The 22,500-nt window shown below is 33.6% G+C and overlaps 1 protein-coding gene across 1 annotated transcript in view; it reads right to left on the reverse strand.

Moving 5' to 3' along the window:
* LOC145280007 (uncharacterized) overlaps positions 1-22,500 on the reverse strand; it is a 512,870-nt gene that overhangs the window by 297,024 nt on the left and 193,346 nt on the right. The window contains exon 3 of the mRNA XM_080131636.1: positions 1-511. This exon is cut by the window's left edge and continues 117 nt beyond it. Coding sequence (XP_079987762.1) covers positions 1-511 — 511 coding nt within the window. The remainder of the gene's footprint in view (positions 512-22,500) is intronic.

Here is a 22,500-nt window from a genome sequence, read left to right on the forward strand (position 1 = left end):
GCTGCCAGCGTTGGTTCGATCGAGTTGGGAGGGGGGCAAATTGCCGGATTCAGTCGAATTGGCTGGCTCGACACTTCTGCCTTGAATCAAAGTTGATCCGCCATCTATCTGGGTTGATGAGGAGGCTGGCGTCGAGGTAGAATTAACACTGGTCGGGATGCTTGAATTGGCGTTCTCAAGATTATTGTCATTGTTATCGCTCGACGTGTATCCTCTGAGGTTAGAAATAATGCCGTATTCGGGGGTGACGGCTGTGATCATCGAAGAGGCCGAAGGACCCTTGCCAGTTGAGTAGGTTTCGCTAGAGGGATTCGGAATCGTGACGGTACTGACTGCTATTCTCACATTCCCACCCAAACAGTTGGTTCCGGCGTTTGTGGAGAAGGATTTTGCCGCTTCAGAAGTGAAGTTGTAGTCGTTGGTGGTCACACAAAAGTTGTTGTCACGATTCGGTTCGAATATGATATCTCCAATCTCATTCAATTCTTGGGTTTTCCGATATTTTCCATCCCTGTTAATAATAATAATAATAATAATAATAATAATAATAATAATAATAATAGTAGTAGTAATAATAATAATAATAATAATAATAATAATAATAATAATAATAGAAATCAATGATAAACGGCTGTTGTGATAACGCAAAGTCATTTGCGAATGTAATTGAAGGAGGTGGAGCGTACTGAAAATCTAGGGAGACTTGTCTCTTAGCTTCCAGGGAACACCACAGAGTGAAGATCAAGGAGACAGAGCTTAAATATAACACCATTAATGGTAGGAGCGCTGGGAACAATACCGAAAAACTTAAAAAAAAGAATTAGAGAGATTGGAACCAGAGGGATAGCTAGGAAGATACAACGGATAACAATAATAAAAACGGCTAAAAATATAAAGGAAACCCTTTGAATGTGGAAACTAACACCACACTTGAACTAAAGAGACAACCTGGACACAGAAATGGCTACAGATGTAAAACACAAATAAACATCACATGATCACATGGAACGTTATAATTGTAAGGCACCCCCATGCGACCCTGGGTCCTGCCGCCCTTTTTGTGTATGTCACCATAAACTGGCACCACACCAAATAAGTGAGGATGGTCAAGGAGGATGGAAAGACCGATGAGGGAAAACACTAGCCAGACTTCCGCTGGATGAGTGCAAAGAAGACTGGGACCTTTGGGGAGGCTTATTGCCACCTAAATCCTACTGAAAACCTATGGTCGCTGTCAGCAAGAAATCAATGGTAAGCGGCTGTTGCGATAACGCAAATCCTTTTGCAAAGTTCATCGAAAGAGATGAAGAGTACTGGAAATCTGGGGAAACTCGTTGTCACTCAGACTCTAGGGAACACCACAGGTTGTTCTAAAAAAAATCTTTGACGGTCTGTTTGAAAACTCCTAGTGACTACTACTACTACTACTACTACTACTACTACTACTACTAATAATAATAATAATAATAATAATAATAATAATAGAAGAAGACTGACACTATACAACGAACAGTAACGATAAAAACAGCTGTAATCTGACGGAAAATCCTTGAATGCGGCAAGCAACCCACATAAACTATGAACACTGACTAAGCACATGGAAACTGAAACGAAAACAAAACAAAATCGTAGAAAGAACACCATATGAAGCCTAGATAATTGAAACTACAAGAAATCTTATAAACTGTGTCACCTCCACTTCACAAGTGAACCAACATCGCTGATATCACGCAAGTCATGAAGGGTCAAGGAGGATGGAAGGGTCGACTAGGCAGCGCACTTGCTAGACATCCACTCGATGAGTGCGAAGAGTATTGGGATCACAGGAAGGCTTATTGCCACCAAAATTCCAGTCAAGACCAAAAGTCGTTGCTAGCGATAGATCAATGGTACGCGGCTGTTGCTATCAAGCAGAGTAATATGCCAAGATTATCCAAGGAGGTGGAGAGTTTGCTGAGATCTGGGGTGACTTTTCGTCACCCATACTCCAGGTAATACCACTGATTATTATCAATGAGTTATCTCTCATGGTGACCTGTGTGAGAACACCCTAGTGCATAGGTTCTCAACGGGAGTGAAATTCACCCCCAGAGATGAATTTTGGATTCTTATGAGATGGATTTTCAACCCATTTATTGTTTTAACCTTTTCTTGTTTTTAATTATAGAATTCGGAGCCCATCATGAGTTTCAAAAAAAAAAAAAAAGAAATTCATATATTGAAAATGCATTCACATCCATCATCATAAATGGAGAAGAAAAATCCCCAATGTGTTATTTGTAGTAAAGTTTTGATAAATGATTCTATGAAACCAGCAAAGATGAAACAACATTTGCAAAATATTCATCCTCATCACAAAGGCAAGAACATTTTTTTTTTTAATTTTTGAACACCATTGGAATGCTCTAAAAAAAAAATGAAGCTGTTTTTAACACAAGATTTTAAAGAAGAAAACTAACAAGTTACTAAAGCTTCGTATGTCGTAGTACTTGAAATAGCAAAGCAGTGAACTTTTTGAGAGAGGTAATCTTGAAAAGGACGGGAAATAGACGACAGGGGAGGGTGACATTATGGAACTTGACAGAAAGCTAAAAAGGATACGGGACATTAAGTAATCATGTCATGTGTCGAAGAGCTTGACCAAATGTGAGACCTTATCTGTGGTAAACACCTGCCCCATTTTATTCCTGTTTTAAAAGTGCTCTTTTCAGAGGAAAGTATTATATCATTACTAGTTTTTTTTTTATTTTATTATTTGAGCACCTGCTGGTGTTGGCCGATGTAAAAATTACGACCAAGTTACCATAATAATGGAATTGAAAGGAGAGCGCTGGAATAGCAATAAACTTGCTGTCACTCAGATTATTGGGAAAATAGACGATAAACCCTGATAATATTGTGTGTATCTTCTTTTATACCACACTTCACCTTCTCTGTCTTCGGTCAGTAGAGGAGAAATCCTTCATGACTGAGACAATTTTTTATTTTTGTTCCTGTCTAGAGGGCTCCTTTAAGGAGAGCTGGATTTTCTTCACATTAAAAACCGACCTTGTGTCTAACTCTGCCCTCGTGGGTTGGCAAGTAAATTAGAATAACGATGGAGAAACAAAGGGAAATAACTCATCAAGAACTGCAGGTGTATTTTGAGATCTCGGTGATCTCCCTTATATCAGTTGAATTTAAATGGTCATGTAATTGGTCATTCGAACATAGGAGAAAACTTGAATGCCTCCTGTAAAGATTTTGAAATTGGAAAGAACTTGAATGCCCACTAGAAACTATCCTCGATTATCTAATGTCTCTTTGTACAGGAGTTTGTCAGGACAACCTGACATTAGGATATTTTTCTCTACAATTAAATCCTGACTAAATATTTACATTCTTTTGGTGCAATTCATCTATAATATAAATCTCACCTGTCTGTTTAAATGTATGTATGTATGTATGTATGTATGTATGTATGTATGTATGTCTGCCTAAAACTTTCGACAAAGGCTACGGGTTTTCACAAAATCATTATCATTTTGAAGCTCGACCTTTCGGACGACAAATATAAAAAATTGGCCAAAAACATTAATTCCTTCACCTTCAACTGGGCACTTATCTACAAGGAGGGGTCGCTTTTTTCACCGATATTTTCGAAAGTCATCATCTCTTTTTGATTGACTAGCCTTAATTTAAACCCTCACCACTTCCGTTTTGGCAATGGACGTAACGACAAAGACGTCATTGCTTTTTATTTTTGTGGGGGGGGGGTCACGTTCTTATCCTCCTTCGCTATACGGGTTCAAGCCTGACTGACTACTACAAATTTTTTTTTTCAACACACACCACCAAACATCCGGGCAACGCCGGGCACCCAGGCTAGTGTTGATATAAAACGTAAAATGCGTCATAATAACGTTGACAGACCGGTTCTCGCCAGATCACCGAAGTTGAGCAACATTGAGCCTGGCCAGTACCAGATAGGTGACCATTTGGGAAGGCGAGGCGTTGTATGTACCGCTAGGTAAAATACCAGGTTGAGAAACTCGCACTGTCTATCCTTCTCTCGAGGGTAAACGGCCTTCTGTTAAGCCATGGTAGTCAACCCATCTACTGATGGCGTCACGATAAAAAAATACCCTTGATAGCCTTGGTGAAGCATTCAGCTACTAACAAGATTTGAATTGCACTACAAACTCGTGTAGTGAGGTTCAATCTCGGCTGCGACCGCATGTTACGTTTTTATTATAGGATTGGTGACGTCATCTATTTTTTATCAGCTTCTGTAGTTTGAAGGAACACTGTTCAAAGCAATCAGAATCCAGAGTGCTCCTTTTAGGGGAGCTGCATTTTTCCTATATCAAAAACTGACCTTGTGTCTAACTGCCTTCGTGGGGAGGCAAATAAATAGGAATGTTAGGTGTCAGAAGTCCGACTTAGTAGTTATAATAAAACAATTATTCACTTCCTGTCCAAAATGACCGGAAAATATTATGCTTCGCTTGTGTTCTCACTAATACTCATGTTCATGTAAAATAACGTCTCAATCAGTGAAGTTAAAAAGAAATAAATAATAAATAAAAAGCAAACAAACGTGTCAAACTTCTCAAACCTGAAAGTCTTACAACAGGAAAAATAGAATAACACAACACCGCATCAATAGGCATAGAAAGAAGAAAGAAAGAAATATCTCATCATGGAAATAAAGTCAAATATTTTTCTTGGATTCATTTCAGACGACTAGGGTTGTAAAACCTGTTACATTCTTTTGCTGTTCCACTAAATATTTGAAATGGTTTCCTCCCACAATTTTTACAAACTTGTGTGTGACGAGACGCATTCTATTACGGCGTTTGATATAGAAAGAGAGAAAGAGAAAAATGTTTCGTTTTTTTGTTGTTGTTGTTTTATCTATATCTTTTCGGATCGTAAAATACGCTTAAATATATTTTAATTAATGCAGATTTCGTATTTATTGTTGTAGAGCTACTTCTCCATCGAATATAATATTGCACCTAATATAAAGTACTGACTTCAAAATAAAAAAAAAAATAAAATAAATAAATAAATAACCGGAGTGCCATTAGCTAGAATCGAAATCAAAAGATTAAGCGCCCCAGCCGCGTTTCCTGCCGTTTCAGCTATGGATAAATAGATAAGTAGAGTTTAAATTTGAAACACTTCAAGCTATGAATGAATTTGCGCATGTTCAAAAGTAATAAATATATGTTGGGAAGTTAAAATGAACATTTTCCTTTTCAATTTGTTGATATTCATCCATCTAAACAAAGATTTACTTGTTACAAACCATCCTTGGTATATGATTACCATTTCCTGTTAATTTCAATATTATGTGACCTGTACTTTAAGAGTTTATCGGTTAAATATTTTCACACACAGACACAAACATACTGTTGTTTTATATATTCATGTTTCAGTGAGAAGCAGAGATAATCCCTGTTTGTTTCTCTTGCGATTCGTTTTTTTTTCATTTGGCCGGCCAATGTTTGAACGTTCTGTTCGAGTGTAAAAAGGAATTTGCAATAATTGCGAACGTTTTCGACTTTCATGAGTCGTCTTCAGGCGAGTGACGAATTAAAAAATTGCGTTTAGTGAATTTATTGACAAAGTCGATTAAAATCGTTTAAAATCGTTAAAAGCATTTAAGCGTGCCTCCGCCCCTCATATTGAGCCTGATTGATCGTCGGTTTGTTTATGCGAGTGAGTAGGGCTTTCATGATTGGGAGGCGCAGGTTACAATGTGAGACGGTTAAAATGGCGATGTTTTTTTTTATTATTAATATGTTTTAAATATATATAGATTCTATTCTGGGTGTCGGTCGCATTATTGATTACAGGTGGTTAAGATTGAACCCAACTAAATTATGCGACATACGTAAATGGAGGCTACCGAAAAGGTGATAGTCGCCATCCCGAATTCCACTGTCGATTTACTTGACAAGGCAACATTGACATTTAACTTAAAAGCAAAATGCAATAAACACGCAAAAAGGTTTGCCGGCTAAATATTGAAACAGTAAAAAAGGAGACAACGTAAAGGAGAATGAAAAAGGAGGAGAGTGGGAGGAGAATGGAAAGAAAGGATTGATGGAAATAGATGAGGGTAGAAGGTGAATAGTAAAAAAAATGAGGGGTGAGAAGAGAATGTAAAGAGGGGGAAGGGTGATAGAAGATCGAACGGAACAACGGTGGGCAGAAATAGTAAGTGATGATGAGGGGGAGGAAAAAGGAAATAGAGGAGTAGTGATAGGAGACTGGGAAGGAGAAGTGAAGTGGACAGAGAATCGGAAGCTGAAGGGAAGAGGAGAATAGGAAGAGATGGGAGTAGGATGAAAGACAGAAAAAGAAAAAAAAGGAGCAGAAGATGCAAGATGAGGAGGAGTGGGAGGAGAATGAAAAGAGAGTAGTCGTAGGAGGAAAATGAAAAGGAATGAGGAGTGGGAGGACAATTGGAAAGGGGGAGGAGAATGAAAAGACATTAATAGAGTAAGATGGAAGAGGAGGCGATCGGAAAGAGGAGAGAAGAAAAAAGAAACCGGAAGTTGGGAAAGAAAAAAGAAGCAGGAAACAACAGAACTAATAAAAGAAAGGAAAGAGAGGGCAAAAAGGAAAGAAAAATTGAGGAAGGAGAAATGAAAGAGAAAGGGAGGGGAGAAGGGGAAGGAGGAAGAAGAGAAGAAAGATGAATTGTACAGGTAAATGGGACGGAGAAAGAAAATAAAAGAAAAAAGGCAGTAAAAAGGCAACTTAGGAAAAGGAAAAGGACAAAGAAAAAAAAAGAAAAAAGGGGAAAGTAGAAAAGAATGTGAAATGGGAAATGACACTAAGAAACAACAAACTAGAAGATAATGTAAAAACTAGAAAAATGGATAAAGAAAGAAAAGGTTAACGAAAGAAACATAGAAAGAAAGAAAAAAAGGACAAAAACTAAAGAAGTAAAAATAGACAGAAAGAAAGAAAAAGAAAGAAAGGAGTTAGCAATAAAAAGGGAGAAGTGTAGAAAAAAGTAGAGAAAAAACAAAGAAAGAGAGAAAAAAAAGAGAGATGGGTTCTAAAGTTTGAGAAAACGCAAAATTAGAAAGAAAACGAAGAAGATAGAGCGGGGGTGAGACAGGATCGAGAAGCGATAGAGAGACAGAAAGATAGTGAAGAAGAGAGGCGAATTAAAAGAGAGAGAGAGAGAGAGAGAGAGAGAGATAGGGGGGAGGTGAGACATATGAATCAGGAAGAGAGAAAGGAAAGCGACAAGATGTGTGAGGGAAAAAAGGGAGGAGAGATATGATTAAGAAAAACACGAGACTGGCGAGAAAGAAGATACGAGATCAAAGAGAAGTGCGAATGAGAAACGAGAGAAAGCGAGTGAAAAAGAGAGAGTGAGAGAGAAGGTGAAAGAGAGAGAGAAAGAGAGAGAGAGAGAGGAGAAAGAGAAAAATGAATAAGGGAGAAACATGAAACAGGAGAGAAAGAGATAGATAGATAGAGACTAACTGAGTGCGATACAGATATATAGAAAGCTAGCCAGACAGATAGACAGAGACAGAGAGTCCAAAGTGAGACGAGACGAAGCGCGAGAAAGAGGGGAAAGCAACAAAATGAAATCTGAGAGAGAAGGAAAAAGAGACACAGGAAATATATGAAGAACAGAGAGAGGGCCCAGACCTGGGAGAACGGCAGAGGGGATGCGAGAAAGACGAATGAGAGACGAGAGAAAGAGAAAGAGAGAGAGAAAGAAGGGCGGTAGAAGAGAGAGAGAGAGAGAGAGAGAGAGAGAGAGAGAGAGAGAGAGAGGGAGAGAGAGACAGACAGACAGACAGACAGACAGACAGGCAGACAGACAGACAAAGAACATGTTGAAACAATATCCAGGTGTTACAGCCAGGGTCGAAACGAAAAAAAAAAATCCCTGATTATAAGCTTAAAACAATTAAAAAAAATAAATGGAGAAAAACTTATTTTTCTAAGTTAAAATTGAATCCACAAAGAACAAATTAAATGTTCATTTTTCTTTTTTACGAAGTGTCTTACAAAAAATAAAAATATATCAGGTGAAACTACACAAAGAGCGAATGGGTGAAAATAAAAAAGGAAATAAAGAAAAGAATTGCAATGCGATTTCTGCTTCAATTCAATCATTATTGTCGGCAGCCATTGCAGCTATTGGCCAAGTGTTTGTTGCTTTCCCAATTGTGCTTCAAAACTTGGTCGATCCATCGATCTATTTCATTAACGCAATCGTCATTAATCAATACGACAACCCCTCTAGCGTAAGCAGATTCTGTGAGGATCGTTCGCATTATCAAACTGTCACGGAGCCCTACAATTACATATAATAACCAATGTAAAACCAAGGCGGGTCCAGGCAGCCATTTTGTTTCCATGAAGCATGCAAATAGTGAAAGCAAAATAATAGAGGCTTGGAAGCTCTAACTCGCATCATAATTTTTTTATCGTATACCCAAATTGCCAAATTACTTGGTATCGTTTAGGTAAAAAATACATTCCATGACAATTTTAAAATAAATTGTTCCAAAATCAAATTTGGTCGTTTCATCGAATTAATCCATTAAGATAGCTACTTTTCGCATACCTTTTATTTTAACGAATACCTTAAAAACACTCAAAACTGTTAGTTTTAAACAAACATATTTAAAAAGTTGACATTATTTGTTTAAAGGACACTTTAGATGATAACTAGAATTTGAAAGAGCATCTTAAATTGTTACAAACAAAACATAAAGACTAAAATTTCGTTTTATTTTAGTTCAAAATATTTAAATTGTTATAATTAATTAAAAAAAAAACGAAAATATCTAAATTCTCGCAATTAATAATAATTGGTTTACTTTTATTAAAAATTATTCAAATAGTAACAGTTAATAACTTTTAAGTTGAAAAGTTCGTTTAATTATTTTTTTAAAAATATCTAAAATGTTATAATAAATCAACCAAATATTATCTTTGAATTATATTTATACATAATCAAAATGGTACAATAAATAAATAAAAAGCTGAAATTTCTTTTTTTTTTTTTTAATTTTTACACTAGCCCGGGTGCTCGGCGTTACCCGGAGATGTGTATTGAGCAAAAAATAAAAAAAGAAAAATACAAAAAAAAAGTGGTAGTAGGCAGGCTCGAACTCGTACCCCGAAAGAGGAAAAGAACGTGAAAAAAAAAATAAAAAGACCTGACGTCTTTGCTGTTGCATCCATGGCCAAACTGGAGGAACGAAGGTTTAAATTAAGGCTTGTCAATCGAAAAGAGGGTATGACTTTTGAAAATATCAGCGAAAAAAGCGACCCATCCCTGTAGAAAAGTGCCCAGTTGAGGGTGAAGGAATTAATGTTTTTCGCCCGAAGAGTCGAGCTTCAAAACGAAACCGATGTCGTAAAAATCCGTTGCCTCTGTCGAAAGTTTACATACATACATACACACATACATACATACATACATTTAAACAGAAAGGTGAGATTTATATTACAGAAGATTACATTGCTTTAAACAGATTTAAATTCTTACAAATTTTCGTCAATAAAGAAATTGTTAACATTTGTTTTATTTATTTAAAGAATAATAAGCTAGGAAAGAGAATGAATTTAATGGAAGAAGAAATAGACAATTTTGGAAGAAGAAATAGACAATTTTGGAAGAAGAAATAGACAATTTTCATTTATTATTTGAAACTTATAAGTAATTTTAGTAAATTATTATTTGTCTGTAATATTTAACGAAACAGACAGACAGACACACACAAACATACGCACACACACACACACACACACACACACACACACACACACACACACACATATATTGCCAAATTACTTGCTATCGTTTAGGTAATATATATATATATATATATATAATCTAATATATAAACGCCTATATGTCTGTCTGCCTATCTCCATATTTTCAAACTCTATCTTCTCCGGAACTAAAAGTAGCAGAGCGGCGCTAGGGGTCTTGGATTTTTTACGGGCCATTCTTTTATGCCTCTTAAGCCGGTTAAGATTGTTTTTAAGGGGTCAAAAATGGGTCAAAATTGGGGGGAAAAAATCATTAAACATTGTGTACATTCATCTTAGTTTATTCTTCATTATTAATCGGTTTATATTCGTGTCATGTTGGTACAGTGGTAACGTCACCAGCTTTGAATGTTACAGTTTCGATTCTAGCTGATGGTACCTAAATACTTCTTTTTTTTTACTTTTGCAATCACAACTCTATAATGATATATGCAAAATCTGGACAAATAAAAATATTATATTTAAACGTATTTTACGCATATGCAAAGCTATATATATATATATATATATATATATATATATATATATATATATATATATATATATATATATATATATATAAACATATTTGACGTCTAGGCAAAGGTAGTTATATATATATATATATATATATATATATATATATATATATATATATATATAGTCTTGGAAGTTTTTAACCTTTAAAACTATACAAAAAATATTTTTTATCATTCGTTAGAAAACCATCTAGTCAGTAAGTCATTTAATCACCTGCAATCACTGCATCAACTCGCTCTCGAATTTACTATAATACCAATAATTTATTTTTCAAGGGATCATCAGTTGTTTACCATGAAACACTGTTTTGGGGATTTAAAAACAAAACAGTATATTACATCATGGCTCCCCAGCAGTGTTGATCAAACACCACCACCCTTAATCTTAGGATATATATATATATATATATATATATATATATATATATATATATATATATATATATACAGAGAGGGAGAGACAGAGAGACAGAGAGAGATTATAATATGTTTATTTATAAAAACATTATTGGCTACATAAGTGCATACATGTTTCTGTGACAATTTCTTTTAGAGATGCAGCGTCCTCACGCCGGATATTTTACAATGAAACTAACGTTAACATTGCTTGATTTGAAATCACTCTGTTATTTGAAAAGGAATGAAAAAATCAAACTAAAAAAAAAAAAGAAAGAAAGAACAAAAGAGTATGTAGAGTAAAGGAGTGGAAGGGCTAGTGGGAGTGGGACGGGGGGGGGGCTTTGAATTTGTTTAAAATTCTATCAACTTTTGCTTTTTATCCCTCCCCTTTTTTATTATCTTCAGCGAAATGTTTATTTTGAAATCGGCTAGAATTAAAGGGTCAGTTTTTTTTTTCACCAACTACAAATTATGGCTTCCACCCTTTCACCTCGTTCTTCTTACAGTAATTCCACCTAACCAATCATACATATGCGCAGACGGTGGCCTCGTTCTTGTGGGTACTGGTTCTACCGAGCCTACTGTAACACATTTGCTGATGGCCTAGACTCTTAGATGTGAAGCCACAGAACCGCTCTCCAGCTATTAGTGTAGACTAGATCATGACGATTTGGTAGTGCAACTAAACTAAGAAAAGGAAAACTAAAAAACAACACCAGTCTTTCTCTGCTCATCCCTGTTAAAGATTAAGTCGTTCCAGACTTCTCCTTACCACTGGATCCAAGAAATATCAATTTAGAAGAGTTAGGGCTTTTGATTGTGCAACATTTGCTTCATTATAGGCGCAGACACGTTTACAGGAGGGCATCCATTGTCACTCAAGAACAAAAGAGGCTTCCGTATATAAACGAGAATATGAAAAAAAAAAAAAATAGAAGAGAGAAAAAAAAAAAAATGGCCGAACATTATAATCGTATGAAAGTGGAAATTAATCTACCGATAATATCTGCGAGCGAAAAAAAAAAAAAAAAATGGCGCGCATTGAAAATGATCATTTGTGTGGTTCGCCGAAAAGACTGTTTTGTTGACTTAAGGGGGAAATCACGTTGAGCAAGCATTTCGTGGCCAAATATAATCCTTTGATATTGAATGTAATAGATGTCACAAAATGATGTAAAAAACTTTTTACTCGGTTCTTTGCACTCACTGGCACTTAACAAACAATGACCCCCAGAGGAAAGGTACAACAAGAAAGACATTTGTCCTAGCAAATAATAATTTGGTTGAACTACACGCCTTTTTTTTTGTAGTTTAAACTGGGTAGGTTCAAGCAAGTACCGTATATATATATATATATATATATATATATATATATATATATATATATATATATATATATATATATATATATATATATGCTCCTTGCCACTGGACTCAAACATTGCCGATTCAAGAGCGGTATCGTTCGTGATTGCGCAACCCTTGCCAAACAATTACACGCGCAGTTGCCCCTACAGGGGGCGCGATCCATTGTATTTCAAGACTGAACGGAGGCATCGTATATATATATATATATATATATATATATATATATATATATATATATATATATATATATAGTAAGTTATAAAATATATATGGCGATTAAGCTACACAGAATATTCCGCGTTTCATTCACTCAAGGATTCTTCAGGCTTATGCGAGAATTTTGTGGTTGTCTCGCACCTTCTATTGAGTTTTTAGTTAGCCAATCAGCTTTCTAGTTTCTATTAACTTACACAGATTAAGCAACCCGCGGCACAGTGCCGCTGGTTGCTTAATCTGTGTAAGTTGATAGACGTTCCTGCGTGTGTGGCGTGTTTGCTCAGTTGGTAGAGTGCTCGCCTAGCATGCAAGAGGTTCGGGTTTCAAATCCTGAGCGCAGATATGTCTAACTGATGAGCCCAAATAAGGGAGAAACTCGAGTCCGGTTTGTTGGCTTTCTTGGCTCTTGTGGACTGCGACATTGGTTCGGCTGTGGAAAATCATTATATATATATTCTCTCACACTTTCTGAACAGTATATATATATTGATATGTGGGGGTGTATTAGTTAAAACGATATAGTTTTCTTCTCTTGTAGAAATCGCTCCAGACATGATATAAAACCATTTCATATAAAGTACTTAAAATTATATATCATTATCTATGGTTAAATGTTAGTTTTACTCATTTAGAACTGCTTTAAAACTTCACAACTCACTCATTTTGCGACTAAATTTCAAACAATTTTTACGGTTCATAGGCCACCTTCTCAGCTATATTTTGAAACAAAACATTTCAGTTTTTCTTCATCAAAACAAAAGTTATAATAAAATTATTGGGGCTCAAAAGTCTTCAGAATTATTAAGGAAAGTGAGAGATGGTTTATTCTGATTCGCTGTTGGCTACCATAGCAACTTTTTCGTCATCGACACCTTCATAAATCATAGTTGGAATGTCGCTCGCATGCGATCTTATTTGGGTTATATATAGAGAGAGTTAACAAACGTGAAGCAGTTTGCAGTACTAGGGCTAAAAATATTTCGCTTGCGACGTTTTTTTCCTCCTTACTGTTTATTTACTAAATTACGTCTTTTATTTTTATTTTATTTTTTTATTTAGTCAATTTAAAGAAGTTGATAATATTTTTTTATGGATTGTTGACAATGCATATGATATTAAACGCAAAAAAAAAGAAAAGAATTATTTAAAAGCAAAGGCTGGAAAAATCATGGATTGCATTGAACAATGTGATTAAGATTTAGCTTAGAAAAATAAAAGGACTGGTTTTTTAAACTGGAAAAGAAAAAGACAAGTTATTCTAGTAAAGTATAGAATACATTTATAACTTAAAATATTGCAGCATTAATAATTTATATATAATGTTAAATTAGATTTAAATAAAATCTTAATGCTGCAATATTTAAAGTTTTAAGTTTATTCTATTTTTTACTAAAATATCTTGTCTTTTTCTTTTCTAGTTCTAAGCTAATCTTAACCATATTACTTTTCATGCTCGCATTTTTCTATGCAATATATATATATATATATATATATATATATATATATATATATATATATATATATATATATATATATAAAGGAAGCGAAAAAGAGAGAAATATGTATATATATATATATATATATATATATATATATATATATATATATATAATGTTCAAATATATTGACAGTGTAAACTAAAAGCAATATTGTTTCAGAAGTGTTCAGTACGATGTAGAACATTATATAAATATCATCTATATGGATGTTTAAAAATTTTTTCTAAATCTGCTTATTTTAAATAAATTTATATTTAAAGATTTATTACAAATTTATTGTTAATAAAAACTTCAAAAATAATCATTGAAATCAAGTCGTAATGTTGATAGAATAACAGACATTATATTATTTCGGATTATGCCCCTACCATCTATAACAAAAATCACACACACACACACACACACACACACACACACACACACACACACACACACACACACACACACACACACACACACACACACAATTTGTGCGATTGTATTTATTTTTATTTATTTTATGATTTTGTATATATATATATATGCATATATATATATATATATATATATATATATATATATATATATATATATATATATATATATATAAATTACCAGGCCGCTAGGCAATGCCCGGTCGTAAAAATCGCTTAAATATGATATTTTGATTAATGCAGATTTCGTATTTATTATTATATTATATTGGACGCAATATATAGTAATGCTTTAAAAAGTTTTTAAAAAGTTATTCGATCGCCACCACCGAGAATTGAAACCAAAACGTTTAGCCCACGAATTACATTTTTTCTTTGACATTAATGCCTAAGCTATGGAGACACGTTTGCTGCAAGGCTAAAAATTAAAACATGAATTAATAGCTATTACGCTACGCATGCATATTTGTAATGCTGTCGTTCGACCTTCACCTGGCAAATTCCATTTTTTTTTTTAAATTTCACACATTTGCATCGGTTTTCCCCGGCTAAAATCCAAATATAAAGTTTTGCATGGGTTCGAATATCCTATATATTTAGTTTTATGTCTGTAGACCAAAAACTAGATTTGATAGACAAAATTTTTGATACACAAAATTTTTTAAATAAATATATGTACTTATACATAAATATGTATATATATCTATATCTACGCATGTGTGGTATATATAGAAAGCGGTTTGTGTTTACAATAACCTGTCTACTAAAATGTTACGCAAGTATAAAGCATGTAGAATATCTGCATGAATATAATTACACGAAATAGTTAACTAAAGATGATCATTCCATAAGAAAACCGAAAAAAAAAAACTAATAGGGAATAAATTAAAATGAATGTTTAAAAGAATGTGCAGATTAGCCAGATCTTTTGCTAGTGAATGCAATTCCACGAGCCATGTATAGCAAAGGTGTATTTTCTTTTTAAATAAATAAAAAAGGGGTTTTAATATGAATATCAATACACACACACACACACAAAAAAAAAAAAAAATTATAAGTGTAAGTGAGAATGTTAGTGTGTGAGGACAACTCCCAACGGATTTTTATCTACAGACTTGAAATTTTATATATAGGGTATTCAGACAGACGATATAATATTTATTCCCATAAATACTGACAGTTATTTTTATATCTACAGTTAGTAGTATTTCGTTCTTTCGCAATCATCAGCAGAAGAAGTAATAATTTTTGCTGATTGGGATATTTAAACCCAGCCACAAAGACACCATTGATTTTAGCATTTCACCTTAGAGCCACCGGTAATTAACACAAGAACTGAAAGAAATAAAGTGCCTATAAATGCCATATCGCCAGGAAAATAATTGGAATAAAGATTGTTGTCTTTGCACTAAAGTTAACCACTTTTTATTTTAATTCCCTTAAGAGGGATCAATTTTAATTTACTTAAGGGCTTTATTACTAGAATGTATTTTTTAAATAAATATTAAGAATTATTGTTATGCCTTCGGATACTAGTTAGTTATGTTTTATTTTGATTGCCTTCACATTGATTATTTAAACCACTTTCGTATTTCTATGTTTTGTATGAAACTTCAACAATTCTTATTTTTATATTCAATTAATCTTTTAATGTTTTTTAAAAATTATTTATGATTATTTTCCCTCGATTTATTGATTTTATTGATTTATTTCCCAAATATTAATCTACACCTTCAAATTTTAGTTTCTATTTATATGTTTAACTCTGCTGTTCTCAGTCCGCCATAGTTTCGTATAAATTTTAGTTTCTATTTATATGCTTAACTCTGCTGTTCTCAATCCACCATAGTTTCGTATAAATTTTAGTTTCTATTTATATGCTTAACTCTGCTGTTCTCAATCCACCATAGTTTCGTATAAATTTTAGTTTCTATTTATATGTTTAACTCTGCTGTTCTCAATCCACCATAGTTTCGTATAAATTTTATTTACATGTTACAATATTTTAGTTGATGTTTTTCTTCATGCTTTATTTCTTAAGAAGGATTATAATTAAAATGTTTATTTAAATAGTATTAATTAAAATTTTGCTTCATCCCTTACTGTTTATGCCAATAATTTAAATTCTAAATTTAACTTATTAAGTCTTATCATTATCTAAGTACTATATTTTTATTTTTAAACCTTTACTATCCATTATCTAATATGTTTACGTTGTAAGAGAGATAACTCTCTTTTATCGAAATTACATGTATTCTTACTTTAATATTAATAGACTTTTCTTAATTTTAAACTTATATTTCTAACCTTATCCTCTCCATGTCAGTTTATGTCTAGTTCATCCTTTAGTTTGTTTCAACTTTATATTTTGATTTAATCTATTTTAATCCACCATATTCTATTCATCTCCATATCTCATATTTACTTAATGTTCCAATTTTTTTATTTCCTCTTCTGTTATTGAAATTAACCAGGTGTTAATTTATTACCAATAACGATTATTAAATACAAATATATTTCTATTTCCTTTAATTATGTTATAACTAGTTTAGTTTCTATATGTTAATCAGATGATCTATTAATTTATCTTCGTAACAATTTAACATTCTCTTGCCCCACTAACATTTTACTCTCAACCTAATCCTTAATTTTCTTTTTTAATAAAATTTCATTTTAATCAGGTTTTAGGCGTGATAATAGCAATTTGTTTCTATGAAGGCAGGTTTGTATAACATCTAACTTCTTGTTTAAAATTTCCTATGGAATTCACTATATGGTATGGCTCAAGTAAAATTAAATCTTTTTTATTTACTCGGTTTATATTTTCTAGATTTATCAAAAATTGAACATTTTAATTCAAATTCCATATTATTCCTACGTAGAATTTTTTTTAACCAAATAACCTAATGCAGTTGCGTTTTTCTTCTTCTTTTTTTTGAATAATTATTTTTGTTGTATACGTTAAGTTGATGATCTAATGATTTATTTATTTATTGCACCATTTTAAAATCTTAAAGTATTAAATTTAACTTGCTCTTTCCACTTACATTTCATCGTGAACATATTCTGTAAATTTTTCCTTTTTTAAATTTATTTTCATAATGCTTTAGGCATGATAACAGGAATTTATTTCTATGAAGACAGCTTTGTATAACATCTAACTTTTTGTTTAAATTTTCCTCTTTAGAATTCACTATGTGGTATGCCTTTAGTAAACATAGATTACACCTTTTTGATTTACTCGGTTTATATTTACTAGCTTTGATTTTATATTCTTTGCTTATTCTTACGTAGTTCCCTAACCCAGTCATCTAATGCAGTTGTGTTTCTCTTCTTATTTTCACTAATTATTTTTATTTTATTCTTATTTCTATCATTGGTTCATTCTCTGGTCTAATGTTAAATCATGCAACATGATTTACGTATCTGGCCTTGAAAACATTCAGTTCCTCCTTTTTACTATTATCATTCTTAACTTCACATTTGTATATAAGTTCAGAAATTAAGCGATTGCCCTAAAGTATTTTGAAATAGTTTTAAATGATATAATATTTGAATTTGTCCGAATGGTTACGAACCAACTGTAACGTATAAGGAAATACAACATCATTTTATATTTAGTTGTCTTGATTTTGCGATATATATATCAAATCGTTTAAAATTCCGGTATATATATATATATATATATATATATATATATATATATATATATATATATATATATATATATATACTAGCAAAAGTACCCGTCGTTGACTGAGTTCAAAAACAGCCTACAGAAAGTGGACTCTGATTTATGAAAGTATGATAGATTATGAGAAGGAAAAGTCGTAAAGAGATAGCTTCGAATTTGGGGGTATCAAAACCAAAGCAAAATATGATGAAAGTAAAAAAAATAAATAAACCCCATAATTTATTATACCATACCTGTTCACACTGAAACACTTATCACAATATTCTGTGGATCTATATTAAAAAACCTTGTTAAATTTTGTGACATATTTCCATTCTATGGAGGTCAGGTGCGAACAAACACCCCATAATTTTATTGTACCATATTTCTTCAAACTGAAACATAATTATCAAAGTATACTTACGCAGATAAATATGAAAAGTCCTTATTAAAGTTTGTGCCTATTTCCATTCCATAATAATATCTCTATTTAACTTAAAACATTTATCAAAGTATTCTCATGTACATCCATATCAAAAACACTTGTAAACGTTTTTTTTTTTAATTTTTAAATTTTTTATTTCCATACTTTGTGGACCAGGAGCAGGCGCGAACGCAGACCCCACAATTTTAATGAACTGCCAGATCAAACATACCCATTCCTGTGTCTCGATACATCTTCTATCATTATATGTAATCAGTTTTTTAAAATAGTCAACCATATAGGAGCCTATTCGTGACCAGACACACACACACACACACACACACACACACACATACACACACACGCACACACACACACGCACACACACACATCTAGCTTTATATATATATATATATATATATATATATATATATATATATTCACGTTGACACACCGGTTCTCATCATATCACGGAAGTTAAGCTATGTTGAGCCTGGTCAATACTAAAATGGGTGACCATTTGGGAATTCCAGGTGATGTATGTGCTCTCTGCTTATCTCGGCAGTGTCTACAGTCGGTCTTCGCCTGTCCTTTCCACTGGACCCAAGCAGTACCGATTCAGGAGAGGTGTGGTTAGAGATTGCGCAACCTTGCCTCACAGTTACACTTAACAGGGATGTCCATTCTCTCTTGAAACTGAACAGAGACATCGAGAAATATATATTATTTTTAAAATGTAATTATCCACTGACACGTGTTTCGTCGTCTACGACTCATCAGAATGGCTGAATATAGCGAGATTCAGCCACTCTAATGAGTCGTAGACGACGAAACACGTGTCAGTGGATAATTACATTTTCAACATAATATATATACCGCTCCCCATTTGGGGGTACTAAATTGGTTAAAGGGAAAATTATTCCCAGCTCGCATTTAGGTAAAAATGCACTTTCGTAAATAATTGAATTCATTCAAAACCTATCGCTAAAACCAAAACAAACAACATATATATATATATATATATATATATATATATATATATATATATATATATATATATATATATATATATATATATATATATATTCTTAATTAGGTTCAGAATTCTTAATTAGGTTAAGAATTCCGCTTTTGAATATAAACGTTGTTGCCCAAAGAAGTCTTTAGTCGCTAAATACTAGGAGACCAAAACATGCTCATGACTGCGTAGCAACAAATTACTGCTTATGCAAAGACATATTGAAAGTGTAACTTGCTCTTCTTCGGTATTGAGCACTCTTGTATGAACTTCGTTATATCTCATTTGTTACTTTTCGTTTGAAAAAATAACAACCTTTATATATATATATATATATATATATATATATATATATATATATATATATATATATATATATATATATATATATATATTATATATATATATATATATGTATATATTGTGTGTGTGTGTTTTGAAATAGCATGAAAGGAGTGTTGAGGAGTGGGAATAAGGTAAAAGCGGTCGAGATGTAAGAAACGAGATGATTGGATTTGTTTTTGAACAGCAGCTGGACGTTATTTGCTCACGTTTCTTTTGGTAGCCATTTACTAATGGCTGATTATGTGGAGGGCGACGGAGAGAGAGAAAAGAGAGATAGAAACAGAGAGAGAGAGAGAGAGAATGAGAAAGAGGGAGAGGGAGAGAGAGAGAGAGAGAGAGAGTAATTACACTTGCCACGTATTTATCGCTACCTCCTCGTTCCCAATTTCTGCCACCACCCGCATCCAACCTTAACTATCCACACGCATGCACGTTTTACAAATATTTCAAGATTACATGCCACCTTTTTCTTTGTTTTTTTTTTTTTTTTTTTAGAAATCTAACAGGGCCAATGAAAAGTGCCATCGCCAAATGGTTGAACTCAACTGAGGAAGAGGGAGGACGAAAGAGAAGCGAGGAAGAGGGGGAAAGAGAAGGAGGAGGCGGAGAAAAGTGGGATGATGAGAGCGGGTGTTAAAGAGTCGCTGTAGTAAAAATACAAAGATCTCCACTAAAGGATTGAGCTATCTAGTAAACAAAACGCCAATTTCCACGTAGCGTGAAAAGATACTCCTCCATAAAGAATAGAGTTCTTTAGGTTACCGGCTGTGTAACCAAATGCAACATACAACCAAAGAAGAGACATAAACGCTCTAATTTCTATTCGTCTCAATGGCAATTGCCGTGGTGCAGCTGGAAATATTTTCAAGTGCTGGTTGTAGTTATACGTTATGCGGCGCTCGAGGTTCGAACCTCAGCGTGATAACACTTGCTACATTTAGCCACAATGATGAAACGTGATGCAATGGAACAGCTGTCGGTGAAAATGCTAATATTCGTAATGGCCATTGCTTCCGACTGCTATTCGAAATGCAAACACATTAAATTGATTGAGTCAACGGGCACTGTCACGTGTAAAGGAAATAGATGCATATATACATATATATACTAGCATTTCAGCCCGGCGTTGCTCGGGTGTTTGGAGGTGTATGTTGAGCAAAATTTTTTTTAAAAAGTGTTAGTAGGAAGGCAGGCTCGAACCCGTACCGCGAAGGAGGAAAAAAACGGGAAAAAACGTGACGTCTTTGCTGTTACGATCACCGCAAAGCCGGAAGTGACGTAGGTTTAAATTAAGGCTAGACAATCGAAAATAGGGTATGACTTTCGAAAATATCGGCGAAAAAGCGACCCCTTCCTGTAGAAAAGCGCCCAGTTGAGGGTGAATAAATTAATACTTTTAGCCAATTTTTCGGTATTTGTCGTCTGAAGGGTCGAGCTTCAAAACAATACTGATCTTGTAAAAATCCATCGCCTCTGTCGAAAATTTTCGACCCAAACCGATTAAAAAGCTTGCCCTATCTCTGAGTACCTTTTATGTAAAATTTCAAATGTTTAGACCAGAAATTGTCTGAGTAATTTGGTAGAGACTACAGAGATCAAATTTTTTAAACATTGACCCCTATTTTGACCCTTTAATATTTATTGTTTTTGGCTCAAATCAAAGTTATTTAGTTATATCCATGTCCAAGGAACCTATATCTAAAATTTCAAGTGTTTAGATCCAAAATTGTTGAAGGAGTTTGGTAAAGTTCTCAAAGGTCAAATCGTTGAACTTTGACCTCTTAACAGCCAAATTTCTGTCGGAACACAGATTACAAAGATTTTCCCAAATCTCAGTTCCCTGTATATCAAATTTCGAGTCTGTGAGCTCATCAGAGTGGCTGAATCTAGCGAGATTCGACATCGGGATGGTCCTGATGTCGAATCTCGCTAGATTCAGCACTCTGATAAATCGTAGACGACGAAACACGTGTCAGAGGAAAAGGAGGTGCCCTCCCACCCAAAAAAACTGCCTTATCGATGCGCCCACCGTGATTGTGACGTCATGGGCGGTCGAAATAACGTCTTCTATGCGACGTCGTTGAATAACTTGTAAAAATATCAGCGAAAAATTTTTAGCCAATTTGTCGATGTTTGTCATCCGAAGGCCCGAGCTTCAAAACGATACCAATCCCGTGAAAATCCGTCGCCTCTGTCGAAAGTTTTGCGCAGACGTACATACATACATACATACATACATACATACATACATACATACATACATTTAAACAGACAAGTGAAGTTTATATAACAGATGCTTTGTAGTTACATTGAGCTGCATTAAATAAAGGCTGAAATATAATTGAATAAGCGTAGTTTCCCATATAAATATATATATGTGCGTGTATGTGTGATTGTGCGTGTGATTGTGCGTGTGATTGTGTGTGTGATTGTGTGTGTGATTGTGTGTGTGTGTGTAATTACGATGCTGTATGACTATGTATTTGCAAGTTACTTACTACGTAGCGCAAATTGAGCAAATCAGAGTAATTTAATTTCGTCCATTTAATTTCTGCGTCGCTGTTTCAAGTCTATTTAGTATAGCAAAAAATACGTCCTAACACTAAATCGAAATCTGTTATCACCGACTTAAATACAAGATGTCTTCAATAAGTTTCCAGACTTTTTTTCTAAATGCATTTAAATTTATCGTAGACTCTTGAAAATTCACTATGTTATTGCTATACATCTTATGAAATGACTGACCAGTTTTTCTTTTATGATTTCAGGTTCAAATCAATAGCTACAGCAGAAATTGGAATACACTCTACTAAAGCA

The sequence above is a fragment of the Euprymna scolopes genome, chromosome 7, assembly GCF_053919585.1.
Source record: "Euprymna scolopes isolate OS-2025 chromosome 7, ASM5391958v1, whole genome shotgun sequence".
In the NCBI taxonomy this organism is placed as follows: domain Eukaryota; kingdom Metazoa; phylum Mollusca; class Cephalopoda; order Sepiida; family Sepiolidae; genus Euprymna; species Euprymna scolopes.